Source organism: Trichoplax adhaerens, genomic scaffold (genome assembly GCF_000150275.1).
Source record: "Trichoplax adhaerens TRIADscaffold_1 genomic scaffold, whole genome shotgun sequence".
In the NCBI taxonomy this organism is placed as follows: domain Eukaryota; kingdom Metazoa; phylum Placozoa; class Uniplacotomia; order Trichoplacea; family Trichoplacidae; genus Trichoplax; species Trichoplax adhaerens.
Genome location: NW_002060943.1, coordinates 7,754,029 through 7,768,275, shown reverse-complemented (window position 1 = coordinate 7,768,275; position 14,247 = coordinate 7,754,029). Strand labels below are relative to the sequence as shown.

Here is a 14,247-nt window from a genome sequence, read left to right as displayed (position 1 = left end):
ATAGAAAAAGTGCGAAATAGTAATACGGTGTAACATGATAATGATAAAATTGGATATAATCCAAAGCTCTACTGGGTATTGTTTTAACTTTCCGTCATAAAGCTATGAACTTAACTAAACTTGAAACTTGACACTTTACGGAGTAGACATTCATAGCCGTCAAGTTAATGTGATACATTTGCAATGTTATGGTAATAAAATACTATCAAATCTGTACTTTCAATGCCCTATTGCAGGCTGTTGATAATCCTACTGGATAATTACTGATTCAGCGGTGATTTATTTCAACACTAGCGAGTTTTATTACGTAGTAATCATTCTCTATCGCACAGCATGTATACATATACTACAATCTATATTTTAGATATCTGAATAACGACATGATTTCATCTCTACTGTATGACATACAACTAGCTATCCCACGATCCCACTCGAAATCGATATTACAACTATTAATTCGCTATTATAGCTATCAGAGTACAGTAAACAAATGAATAAATCCGTCAATGCCTTAGCATACTTTATGAATTTATAAACTGCATTGCTATATTCAAGACTTTCATTCACTACATAACGATAGATTAATTTTTAAACATGTAACTTGCTATTCATCAGAATTTCACTTCGGCATATTTACATTAGCAGCTCTTAGCATATCATTACTGTGTTACTATTTACATATACGTGTATGCGTCAAAGATAATTATGTACAGGATTGCTTCAATCTGTTAAATTAATTCATACCATTATACTAATCGTACCGTACATCTTACCAATTCTTAGGTGATTGGATCAGATGGTGTACACAAATGTCGCAGCAAATGTAGGTATCAACCAAGTAATTTGCTGTAGTACTTTCCTGTATCCATCACTAGAGTGCGGTAAAATAATTCAATGGGTAAAATAGTATACCCAGTTGTCATAATTATCCAACATTTTATGCATACTTTATTGTTGTTTAAATGATGATTAACAGTTGTTAAGAGTTCCTATCGTACTTAACCTTTGATATCAATATTCAATTAAAGAAGTAAAATTAGTATAAATATCCGATAGCTATCATATAATGTCAATACTATGAGGGCTGATGCAGACTGCAAACGTTATGATAATTACTGTGTACGGTAATTAAGGGCAGTAATATATTTATATTTATGTCTCATAGTTGTATTAAATACTTTTAAATTTATTAATTGCCAACGAAATAAAGATACTGTATTCCTGGTGAGGATAAAGCCATTTGCTGAATGTAATAGTTTATCGCTGTTTTATGCACATTCCTATCATCAGTACCGACGAAAATATTTACAAGAAGCCAGTTACAATTAGAAATCAAATAAAATTTCCTATGAGCGATCTTATAATGCCTTAATCTATCTGTTCTGATACTTAAAGATTATCAAACGTCTGGTATTATGTCATCATACATTTTCTTATCATCCTACGTATCAGCCACCAAAACCATGGCGTCGCATAACAGGTTAACCAATAAAGCAAAGCATTGTAATAATATCAAAATTTCATGAAACTAAAGCTCTATAAGATACATCACGAATGCACCGTGAACGATTCATTATATAATCAATTAATTACATTTTGATATATAATATGATTATAATACTGGAGATGCTTTATCACATACTATAATCGAAATAAGGGTAGACTGAATACATTCTAATAGTTAGGTTAATTTATCAGTGCACATTGTATCCTACGTGTGTATCGACTTATTTTTCTATTTTTGCTACAATATTCCGTGCAACAAGTTACTATTCTATATTTAACTCCTTTACCGTAGCAATGCGAATTTCTTAATTGTCGTATGCAGAGATAAAATAACGTAAGGTACCAGTTACATATAATAATAAAGTAGCACAAACTCATAGATATCATAGCAAAATTATCGTAAAATTATCTTCCGTCACTACTGCAGTGGATTTTAATTTAAAAGGTTACCCCGTCATGGCTCATAGCCCCTACAGAGAAGAAATACCAGTCCGCTACACGCGGTTCCCTATCTTAATTAAATATCCCCTTTATACTCATATGCTTATAGCTTATCACTATACGATCCACTTCAAGCCTGACATAGACTATTTTGTCTTAGAGAAGTCCTTGATTAGCAGGGTTAAGTAACTAGTGTGATCGCTTCAACAGTGAATCTATAACTACATCTAAATTAGCATTAGGATGAACGTCATATTTTCTTTAATCAAAATTTGTAGAATTATGTACTATTTTTTTATGAAATATCCTTTAATGGATACAATAGTAAATTTTAGATTTTAATAAATTAGAAGAAGGATTATATATAACAGTATATCATTCACGAGATGATGAATAACTCATATGAGAATAATTAACTCTTTATCACTTGGCAATTGTCTTTATTTTAAAGCCATCGTGGACCATTGAAGAAGTATCTTTAAATTTCATTTCTACTACATTGTGGTATATCCACACTAATCCTATGCAAGCACACCTCAAAGTTGACCAGAAATTGAGATATGTGTTATAAGCGATATGCACAATGTTAAGTGGTTGTTATGTATAATAGCCCCATTTCAGGCATTAGCCACAATTTATACAATAATATATGGATTAATACAAAAAATGGCCTAATTGCACATTACACAAGGATAGCTATTATGATATATGATATAGCGTCTTCGTATACGGATGGCAGCTGGAGCAAGGAATAAATACAGAATTACGCCAGGCGTACATATTAATTTTAAATACGTTAAAATGATAATGACATAAACTTGAATACATCATTGTACAATATGCATACTCTCGTACCAGCATTTTTCTTACCGTAAAAGAACTGTTTTATATCTAAAATTAATATTTTTCGTAACTTTACCTTTCAGCGATATTACTACGATCGAAGCCGTATAAGGTACTATAGTACACTGTATCCACATATCAAATCAGTCATAAACCAACTACCGTACAGACAGTGTATAAAATACTTACATCGGTATACAATGTAATCAAAAGATAATTAATTAAGGAGCTTCATTTTAAAGTTTTAAATCTGTTTAATTTTGCAGATTGCATAATTTACAGTTAACAATAACCAAGTGTAAGTATGTGTACTATACTGTATAAATACGGTACACATATTGCCAGCACTTTAAGGAACAACGTAATGTACGTATAAGTCCGATATTAAACAATAGTCTGTTTGTTATTCCCAATCAACGTTTTACCAAAGACTTCCCATGATTCGTAATCGATACCACCTTTTATTATTAATTCCTTAAATTTAGAAGTCCTTCTTTTCATTAATTTTCTGGGTGTATCAAATTCCACAACCTAACAGATTATAATTATCCCAACAAACCATACCATTAATGCACTGTTAGCATATCTTCAGTAGAAAAAAATTTCAAATGGCTACACTGGTGTAGTCAATCGTTTACTGCTGAGATAAGTAATTTATAAATTTTAAAGAATATATAGGACTGCATTATTAATTAACGCATGCATTTCAATGTACTCGTAATCATATATAGACATGAATTGATTTCTGTCGTCACTCTGCTTCTTTCGGATAACATCTCTAGTATGAATGTATAATTAAGCCATCTTAAATATTATAAATATTAATACTGTAATTACGGTATTTTTGATGACCAAATTTAATCAACTTGAAAGATTAAAGAGTAAAGATTTTACATAGCAAAATCAACAATGATAACCTAGCATAAATTAAATCATTTATGAATTTCACAAAGACTCATGTTATGTGTCTTATTTACTGAAACAGAGCATGTTTATCATATATATACGGTAAATAAAAAGACCAGATACGGTAAGTTGTCGTTTACCTTTCCTGCACTCAAAGCTAAAATCCTATCGCAATTTAAAACGGTATTTAGGCGGTGAGCAACAACGAGAACAGTACTGCCCTTAAATTCCTTTATCAATGTTTGCTGAATGATAGCATCAGTCTTGGTATCCATAAATGCGGTAGCCTCGTCAAGCATCAGTATCTACGCGAATTCAAATAAGAGTATGAGAAGTTAATCTAATAAACTAATACTTAAAATGTATAAAGTCTAAGTATCATTTAAATTTACTTTGCTCGGCTTCAGTAACACTCTAGCTAAGCATAGAAGCTGTCTTTCACCCAGTGAAAAATTACTTCCACCAGCGAACACATTTGTATATAGCTTATCAGTCATGCTATTGATCTATAAAGTAGACAACTTTAGCAGTAAGTAGTACTGAAGAGAAATTTTTATATAAATGAATGTAAGATGAAGATAACAAGATCAACTTGCTTATTTATCTAAACAATTCGGAAATACCTTATCTTTTAATTCCACTTTCTCTAAAGCTGACCAAATTTCTTCATCATCAAATTCATCGAATGGGTCTAGATTTTTCCTAGAAATGATAGTAGTATTAATAATAAGAATTAATATCACGTGAACAAAATTTTTTACCGATGCCTTTATTTTCAGCGATTAATTTTATTCAATTTTATTTTCATATACTGAATGAATTATTATAAATTGATTGCAATATAACAAATTAAACCTGAGAGTATTTGCAAATAAAAATGGATCTTGAGGGATCATCGACAAACTAGAGCGCAGATTTTTAATACCTATAGTAGATATACACGTCACGATATTAATATTTTATGGGTGGTAAAGGTATCACTTATGTTAAACGATGTTGTAATAAGATTAGTTAATGCGAATCTACTACCTATATCACGAATATCAATGCCATCGATACATATTTTACCGCTCTCAATCTCAGTTAAACGAAATAAGCATGCCATAAGTGAAGATTTTCCTAATGAACATTTTAAAAAGAAAGGAAATATTTTACTGCTATTTCATATCTATCGATATTTCTTAGGATAAGATTAAATTACGTCTACACTGTATATTTGGCTTATATAGCATTACCACTTCCTGTTCTTCCGATTATACCGATTCGCTCTTGCGCATTTATTGAAAAAGTAACTCTGTTTAACACAATCGGTAAATTTGGCCTGTATCTTACCTACGCGTGGATATGTCAAATATTAATCTTAAGCTGAATGTTGGGTAGTATTCGGTTAAAATAGGAAAAATTAAGAAAAGCAGCAAACATCCTTAGCTAAAAGCCATATGGTACATACTTTTACGTTACTAAATGATATATGACCATGCTTTAACCACTTATCTGGTAAGCACAAAGGCTTGGAATATGTTGACAATCCTTCAGTTTCCAAGTTCTATAACGTAAGGAATTACAGTAGTATAAATGAAATTGGGTTTGCTTTGCTTTGTCAAGTGCAGTTTGCAAATAGTTATAAGAGTATAAAGGTGTTATGCAGAAGTACCTCCGTATAATCAATTAGCCTCTCCACAGCCGTAAAGCGTGAATTGACATCAAGAACGTATCTCACAGATAACTGAATCAATCCTTTTAGCTAAAGTATATAAGCAAATTTAGAAAAAAACATAGTAGTTGCAAGTACGACCATTATGAAAACAATAGCGTGGCAAACTAAAAATATGTACCTGGAGCACGTAGGATAAGGCAAGCCCTGCATACGCAGATGGCGCTAAGCCTCTCTGGGCAGTAACAAGAATACAACAAATCGCAACTAGAGCTATAGCTATCCAGTCTGCACGAATAGCAACCCACCGGTTGACACACCAGTAAGTAAGGAAAATTGACGAATTTTTATCTAAATACTTCTGAAATCTAGAAAAGTAGAACCATCTATAAGTTTATAAATTTACTAGTTGTATTAAGACGATTTTAGTATAATCTTACATTTCAACCTGTTGTTTTACTTTATTGAAGGCATGAACGGTAGTCAGTCCTAAAAATTTGAAATATCATAACAGCTAAGTAACTGGTAATCATGCTTGATAACAATATAACAGATGAGCTAACCTTCAACTGTAGCAGTTAAGTGGGTCATTACAGGCGCCCTACTAGCGTTGTCTAACCGCTTCAGCTCACGATTTGTTTTATTAAAGATATAAGCCAACGCTCCAGTTACGAAGATCATGGGAAATACTGCCAATAAAATCCATGGATAACTTATTGATACTATCGTTAAAGTTGCCACAGTTAATAGGACCAGTGAGATAGCTCGATCTGCGTAGAATACCAGTTGCGTATCAACTAAATAAGATTTTTAAATAGTAATTTCAAAGATTAGCGTACTCATTGCCTTAGATATATATATATATAGCAATACAAATATTCTTTCAAAGTTAACTAGAACGAATCCTTAGTCTCTCATACCTAGCCATTTGGCAAGTATAGATATGCAAAAAATCTAGCAATATTATTCAGGAGAAGACAATGCATTTACCTTCGTCGAGATCTCTGGAAAATCTATTAATAATTTTTCCGGATGGCGTTGTATCAAAAAAAGACATTGGAGCAGATAATATCTACGAATGGAAATTTTCTAAATTACTTAACATGCTAGGATTAAAATATCTTAGAAGAAAATTCAGTATTGACGATTCGTCCGTTTTATTTATTTTTAAATATGTCAGTATCAGGCATTTAATCAAATAATGATGAATAAATTAGCGATTTTAAAAATTTTTTTAAGACGTTAGATCATAAAAGACAAGAGCATGTTTCAACATCCACCTTTTGGAAAGCACTCATACACAAAGAAGATGACCCTTTAAGCGCTATCTGTAATATAAAGAAGATTAGTTCAGCAAGCAGATCTTATACTCAACTACTGCAAATCTACCAAGATTGAATATATTCCAATGCTATACCTAGTTAACTACGTAAACTAGGGTAAAGTCATACTAAGATGAATAAGGTAATAAATCTCTTTTCGTATCCTTATAAAATTTAGTGATATACCAAAGGTTAATTTCAGATACCACCGAAAGTATCTTTGGAATTAAGTAAAATTACCTTCGACACACATATCGCTTTGAGCACGAATAACAGAACGTTAATTAGTGCCAAAAGACCGTAAACAATTATATCAATTTGTGATTTTGAGGACTTCGCCGGAATAGGCGGCATAGGTTCACTTGAATTCCATACATCCGTTAAAGTTCTATTACTGTCAACATCTACCTATAAAAATTTACAGTACACTCTAAGCAAATAGCGATCATAAGTTAATATAGTGTATCATTAAGTACACAATTGTTGTTAAACCGTTAGGCTATCGTTAATCCATCTTGCTAGCCACCAATCGGAAAATACACGACAGCCAGTAATAGCTATGTACATAAGAAGTAAAAGGAATAGTACACGTAGACCTAGTCGTTGGAGGAATGCGAAATAATGTTAAGATCACTTGTCATTAAATATTACTAACTTAAAGTAGATTGTCAACTGGTTAAACAAACCTCCACAAGCATTAAAAAACTTCAGATAAACGTTAATGTCAACACCCTGGTCACTTGTTTTCTCGAAAGCAACAAATTCATCGCTTTTAATACTGGAAAAAGTACTAGTGCTTTCCCGAAATCCTACTGTTTCGTGAGATTCTTTGTCTTTTTTAGATTTTAAATTTTCCACAAGCTCCCTATATCCCTATTAGGATTAGTAGTATATTTATATGCAAAAATGTCTTATTCACTCTTTCAAATTAAATATTTAATCGGAATCCTTGATACCTTGCTTTTTTTGATAAGTTCATCATGTGTACCTCTAGCAGCAATTATACCGTTTTCCAACAGCAATACGGAATCACATCCAGTTAAATACTAATAAGCAAAAGTACATCGATCAAACATACGATGTTAGTATAAATATTAGCCATTCCGAAATTACGCCTAGTTTCGCAAATATTATAAACTGAGAATATTTGCATATGCGAGACACATTTTAAACCATTTGTAATATTATTCAAGCATGTTTAATATACACGGATAAAGTATTCCAATACCTGTAATTGATGGGTTACTAATAAGACCGTTTTTGAACGTAATAATCCTTTGATGCAACGATGAAATATCTTTTCTCCAACATCTGTATCTACTGCACTCAATGGGTCATCAAGGAGGTATACTTCCTTATCTGCATAAACTGCACGAGCTAAGGAGACTCTTTGCTTTTGGCCACCGCTGAGGTTAATTCCTCTATCACCAATCTAGTATACGATGCGTAAATTAAGATTAGGATAAAATAAGTGTAAATAGCCAAGTACAAATTAGTTAATATCATATTGGAAAATATTGGACTACCAGAGTTCTGTCACCAGCGATCAAACATTTTAAATCGGCTGTCAAACAACACGCAGATAAAACGTCGTAATATCTAAGGGAGTAGTCAGAGTATGTTAGATATCATAATCAAGTACTGTATCATTATTTATTCATATTTACTAGCGTTGATAATTTATTGCAAGCAGTTCCCACTGCAAAAGCTTACCTCTTGGAATCATATTTACTACCAAACAAAATATTTTCTCTCAAAGTCTCATTAAAAATCCAAGGCTGTTTAAATACAAATTTATTTCAAATAACGTGTTCAGGTATAAAATATTGACACAGTGCTAAATTTAGATCCACTGATATTTGTTTTAACCTGTTGAGTGACTACCGCTATTGAATCTCCTCTTCGAATTTCTCCACGTCGACAAATCATCTACGAACATGACAGAAAAGGAAGTCATAATTTACTGAATAAACAATTTGCTCTATCACATGTAACACTTTATAACTATTTTTCAGCTTTTGATATTGCTTAACAATCAAATCAGCCATATTACGGGCGTGAATGTCAGATTCTACTGCGTTGTATATATCCTCGAATACGCATACCCGGATATGCAAAAACATCGAAAATAGAAAGAGTACTACAAATAACGAACTATTGTTACGAATATTGGTTCAATACTATTAGGTATGACTATATTAGGCATTTTATTCCATACTTCTCCGAGTATTGCTGATACCAAGGAAGATTTGCCACTGCCAACTCGACCACAGGCACCTAATACCTGACCCTATTTATACGTATCAAATTGTAAACATATTAAGACAATTCTCAGTTTATGAGCAACACATGATGAGACAGACTTTCACAGATTATTTATCAGACCTTTGGAACTTCAAGGTTTATACTCTTCAAAGAAAAGACTATTTTGTAAAACAGACCAATGAAAGAGTTAATAATGGAGTTAACTTTCGAATACGTAGATTTAAATTCAGTAAAGTAACATCAACTCTAAGTAAAAACTAAGTTCAAATACAATAATCTATACGTATAATAAATAACGTACTAGTAGACTAAATATTATAGCATGGATGCATGTATATCTCGCATGCTTAACTAAAACGTGACGTAACACAATGGATTTTTATCATAATACCGTATATTAATTCATATTTATCAAGAAATGAGTGTAAAAGTATTAAAGATAAATTAAGTATATCCACTATACCATCAGCACCCACATCAACACCTTCATTAACCTATCAAAATTTAAATTAATAGTAGAACGAATATATTTAATTTGAAATTTATAACTATTAAATACTTAAGGTTTAGCTAATATTGACGTAAATCTATCTTTACCTTTTCCCAAATAAATTCTGCATCTTTAATACATATAACATATCCGCTGTCAGATGACACTTGACCGGTAGCCTCGATTTCGTTCATAAGAAGTAATTTCTATAGTAAAATAAATAGCAGCGGCCAAAGATTATTAGTATAGCTTGCCCATATCGCTAGTATAGCATTAGCTTCGTAATAAATGTTATGTTACGATACGCTATGTTAGCTAAAACGGGTTATAATGTACAGCAATATAATGCATAAGGGTAAAAAATTGTATAATTCAATCAATGCAATAAAAATTTAATACTATTGAAGATTAGCAAACATACTGTAGTTGCAACAATCACAAGATTATAAAAGCTTTTGACACATAAAACAAATAATACAACTTACTTTAAAGCGCTGGAAAGCTACAAGTGTTTCCGCCGAATGACTCGCGAATAAAGGAAATATGTCTATAACCAGTCTCAAACCATTTAATAAGAGCATCACCGTAAAAGCCTAAGATAAGTAAGGCAAAATAAAAATTAAATTATCCGGCTTGAAGCAGTTACAGTCTTAAGTTATAACAGTTTATAGCTTGATTGTAGTTGATATTCCAAAATACGAGTATTTATGGTAATAAATCATGAGTACTACTAGCAGCTCCTTTACCTTAGCTGATGTCATCGGTAAACCAAGTAGAGAGTTAGTTAAAAAAGTCAAAGAAATCGCTACCGCAGGTACCAACACGATATATGTGCCAGTAAAACGTGAAATGTAACCGATTTTTTCTAGCCACCTGCTTTCCTTGCTACGGAGAACTAAACCATTGTGATATAATAAAAATAAATAAATAAATACATAAACACATATTTCCGACGCGATTTAAGCTAATGTGATAACATTAATTATTATTTGGCATTTTGTACAAAAAAAGTTCGATAAATATTATATTAATAAAATAACTCAATATCGCGATGTTATAACTTACAATTAACTCTAGACTGAAAAGAAGATTCCCAAGTAAACATCTTGATTAATTTGATGCATCGGATAATTTCACTTATTAGTTGTACCTAAAATTGATAAAATTAATTAACGGAGAGTAAATATGAATAATTTAACTTTAAGTATAGATTATTACCAAAAACTTAAGACCTGAAGAGAAATGTTATAACATATAATTTCATGCATTCATAGCCTTATATAATAGATCATAATATAGTAATTAAACAATCTCAGCAAGGGAATACGTATGATTATAATCTGTAATAGTTCAGATGTACCCTTTGATCTCCGTAGAGTAACGATTTACAACGTAATTTTTTTATGTATTTGCCAAAATATATCTGTAAAAGAAAATATTCGTATCCGGTATCACATGCTATGTCTTGTTACACTTACAGGAATCATAGATTTTCAAGCTAGTAAAAACACATTACCGTCGACATCATAGAAACTAGAAATACTCCAGCAGCAACGAGACAAACAGGACCGATAATATATATCATTGCGGCGAATAATGCAATCGCAATGATAGGTATTGCTGTTATTTTTAAAAATAATATTAAAAGGTTAAAAATAACTTTGTAGAAGACAATAAGGGCAGCTAAAATCTTGTAACAAAAACACAAACCCACAGATACTAATTCCAAAAAATAACATTGACAGGAAGACACGCTGAGCATCGTTGGCACACATATTCACTAACTAATAAAACGGTAATAAATTATGATTAGCTACTTATGCAACAGGCTATTTATTCTCAACAACGGGTTTCTGCGATAGAAAAAAATATAGAAGGCGATTATGGAATATAGCATCGAAATTGTTATACTGTACTTACTTCTCCCATTGATTTTGTAGAAGCGCTTCGTAATCGTACAATTTTGTGAAAAACCAAACCGAATGCCATCGATCTAGCTCTTATACCAGTAATGTAACTACTGTACCATGTAAAACCGTAAAACACGCTATGAGTTATTTCTATACCAACCAGACCGAATGCCTAGCAAGGATAATAAGATGTATCATCACCTTATTTCTGAGCAAGATTGTGAAATAATTGCGTCGTTATAGCTAAGTGAAGACCCCGAAGTAGTTGTATCCTATTAAAATTTACAGTATACCGGTAATAATAGTACTATACATCTACGCGAAATACTACGAGGCCAGATTCTACAAGATGCTATTAATAAATTATAACCTAATAAAGCATATTTATCTCCCCTTATTATACAACTTCATACCTTTACTAAAACCTTATCGTGCGGTACTTTTAATGTATATGGAGGCTACTATACAGGAACAAGAAACTCATTACTACTTAAACGGATAGGATAAGTAAGAATGGAATACCTCCAACCTATACTATTACTAATGCAAGCATTATTACTCTTGAATGGATGCTGTAACACTTATTAGAAACCATTCGTCTGCAAAATACGAGTATATTTCATAATGTGCAAATAATTTGAATAATCATAAGAGTACTATTTGTATAATTTACTCTTATATAGATATTGCATACGTTTGTCAGGAAATACTCGTATAAAAATAATTCATGTTATGCAGATAATTGGAATAACTATGAGATAGCACTATTTGTATAATTTTACTTTTAAATACGTTGATACCATACAGGATTATCAGGATTAACCCGTAATAAATATATTTCATAATATGCAAATAGTTTGAATAGCTATGTGATAGCATTATTTGTATAATTTTTACCAGTAGATATCCTTTGCTTGGTAAAGCATCCATGTCACTTGAAAACCTGATAAGCTCCAAGGCTATAAGCTAAAATCATAGTAATTTTGATGGTACTCTTAGAATTATTTTTATACTTATGATTGAGCTTAAACTCTTAAATATCATTTTTATTTACGAAGAGGTTTACAATCATCAGGATTTTGCATAATTATCATTTTTGGTAGCAAGCTAATAGTGATTGTCATAATGTTTTTTTTACAGGGTTGATTACTGTACTGTAGAGTATATTAAAATAGGCTATTGTGCTTATTAGCCGGCTAAAGATCGAAAAAGAGTAAGAAAATTAATGAAAAAATAGCCTAAATTTCACCTATGGACTTAATGATTAGTTTAATGTATTCGTATACTTCACTTTTATAATAGCCGGTTCAAGCTTGCAACTTTAGTTAGGGGTGGTTACTATCCAAGGCGTATAATATTGACTACTAATTGAGTATATACAAACTTTTGACTAGCTATTATACTGCACATACTAACTGGTTATTATGCATAAGAACAGCATTTGGGACTTTAACTTAAATATATATCATATACACTGTACGAATTAGCGAAAATGGGGGTAAATAAGGACTTGAATTAAGCATATGATTGGTGATATATTTGCTTATGCAGTATAGTTAGTACTGTATCGCGCTACAGAAGTAACAGGCTCGAGTTATGGCAAAAAAGTATGCAACTGTTATGACACAGACAGAGAGAGAGAGAGCGCTCTTTAAGATGATTGTTTTCATAGAAATAAGGGGAAAACATAAATTTGCTTGAAAGATAAATATGCTCAGTGTGAAGCGACAGTAATCATGTACAGTAAAGTAAAAAGTACAAGTAGAGTACGTGAAGTAGAAAGAGCGAGGGATCGAAAATTCCATCATTAACGATAAAGTATGATAAGTTGAATTTTCGTTTTACAGTCCTACGCACAAGGTAGACGCGAAAGTTTTGTAATGAGAAATAGCAAACATTAAGCTATGACGTAAAGGATATAATGAATTAAGCAATATCACATAGTCTTTACTTACCGAACTACCAATACTTAAAGCGGTTACAAAACAGTAAAGAAGAAAAGTCAACAATAATCGTTTGCGAAATGCAATAATGAAGACCCTTGCTATGGATGCCTTTTCTTTTCCATGCGTTTTTAATTCTTCATTCCATAATTTATCAAATGTATCATAATTAGCTTGGACTAATTCCTCTTCAGGCAATGGCCAAATATCACTTGCGTCAATGGGCTTCTTATATCCAGTGATGACTAATTTGGAAACCCACCAGATGGATAATTTCGATAGAATATTGGCTTTGACATAGGGTGCTAGCTGTGGCCTAGTTACGATGACATTAAAATATATACAGTACTATTAGTTGTCTATGTATTGAGATGGAGAGGTAATAGATATGAATTATTGTATGTACTGTAGAAGTAGAAGTATATATGAAAATGATCCAGATGAATTTAACTTGAGTTTACTATCTAGTAGTAAAAGGCAGCATTTCAATCAGTCTAGTAGTACCTTTATGATAATAAATTGCATATCACGATGAATTTTCCGAGTGTTATTTGTAGGACTGTTTTGTTACTATGATATGCGAAGCGATGGCTTATTATTATTGTTATTTTATCCCTATACGAGTATAATAATTAATAGCTATTGGATGAATGAAATTTTCCTGGCGTATGTTGATAGGCACACCTACTGTATGGACTAGTCAATCTACTCGATTTGTATCCACACCGGTATAAATTGATGCAAGAGTTGGAAGTAAATGATGGTGGAAAGATAAAGATGATTAGAGTGAATTCAATGTTTTAAAATGGATGATTGATTCAGTCCACATTTCATCTTGTAACTCGGTGCGAGTATAACCTAGTTGATAGTGAAGGAACCGGCTAACCAGTTTATTCCCTAGATGTAGCTTCAATTTGTACACTAACAGGAAAATTAGAATGGAAAACAAGTGGTACACAAAATTTGA

The 14,247-nt window shown here is 31.8% G+C and overlaps 1 protein-coding gene across 1 annotated transcript; it reads right to left on the bottom strand.

The window, feature by feature from the left end:
- Nucleotides 1–3,174: 3,174 nt before the first annotated feature.
- Nucleotides 3,175–13,583, bottom strand: TRIADDRAFT_19489 (uncharacterized protein; the record flags this gene model as incomplete). The annotated part of the gene is made up of 32 exons (XM_002108028.1): nucleotides 3,175–3,321; nucleotides 3,837–4,001; nucleotides 4,089–4,202; nucleotides 4,320–4,398; nucleotides 4,552–4,621; nucleotides 4,726–4,815; nucleotides 4,932–5,028; nucleotides 5,147–5,242; nucleotides 5,351–5,440; nucleotides 5,532–5,718; nucleotides 5,791–5,839; nucleotides 5,914–6,147; nucleotides 6,341–6,422; nucleotides 6,631–6,674; nucleotides 6,924–7,080; nucleotides 7,165–7,268; nucleotides 7,359–7,545; nucleotides 7,629–7,718; nucleotides 7,901–8,104; nucleotides 8,199–8,271; nucleotides 8,386–8,450; nucleotides 8,542–8,601; nucleotides 8,891–8,962; nucleotides 9,422–9,495; nucleotides 9,519–9,633; nucleotides 9,913–10,020; nucleotides 10,174–10,322; nucleotides 10,493–10,577; nucleotides 10,788–10,885; nucleotides 11,088–11,211; nucleotides 11,348–11,474; nucleotides 13,204–13,583. Coding segments are annotated over 32 exons (3,816 nt in total), but the record flags the coding sequence as incomplete, so codon positions are not given.
- Between the last annotated feature and the right edge of the window lie 664 nt (nucleotides 13,584–14,247).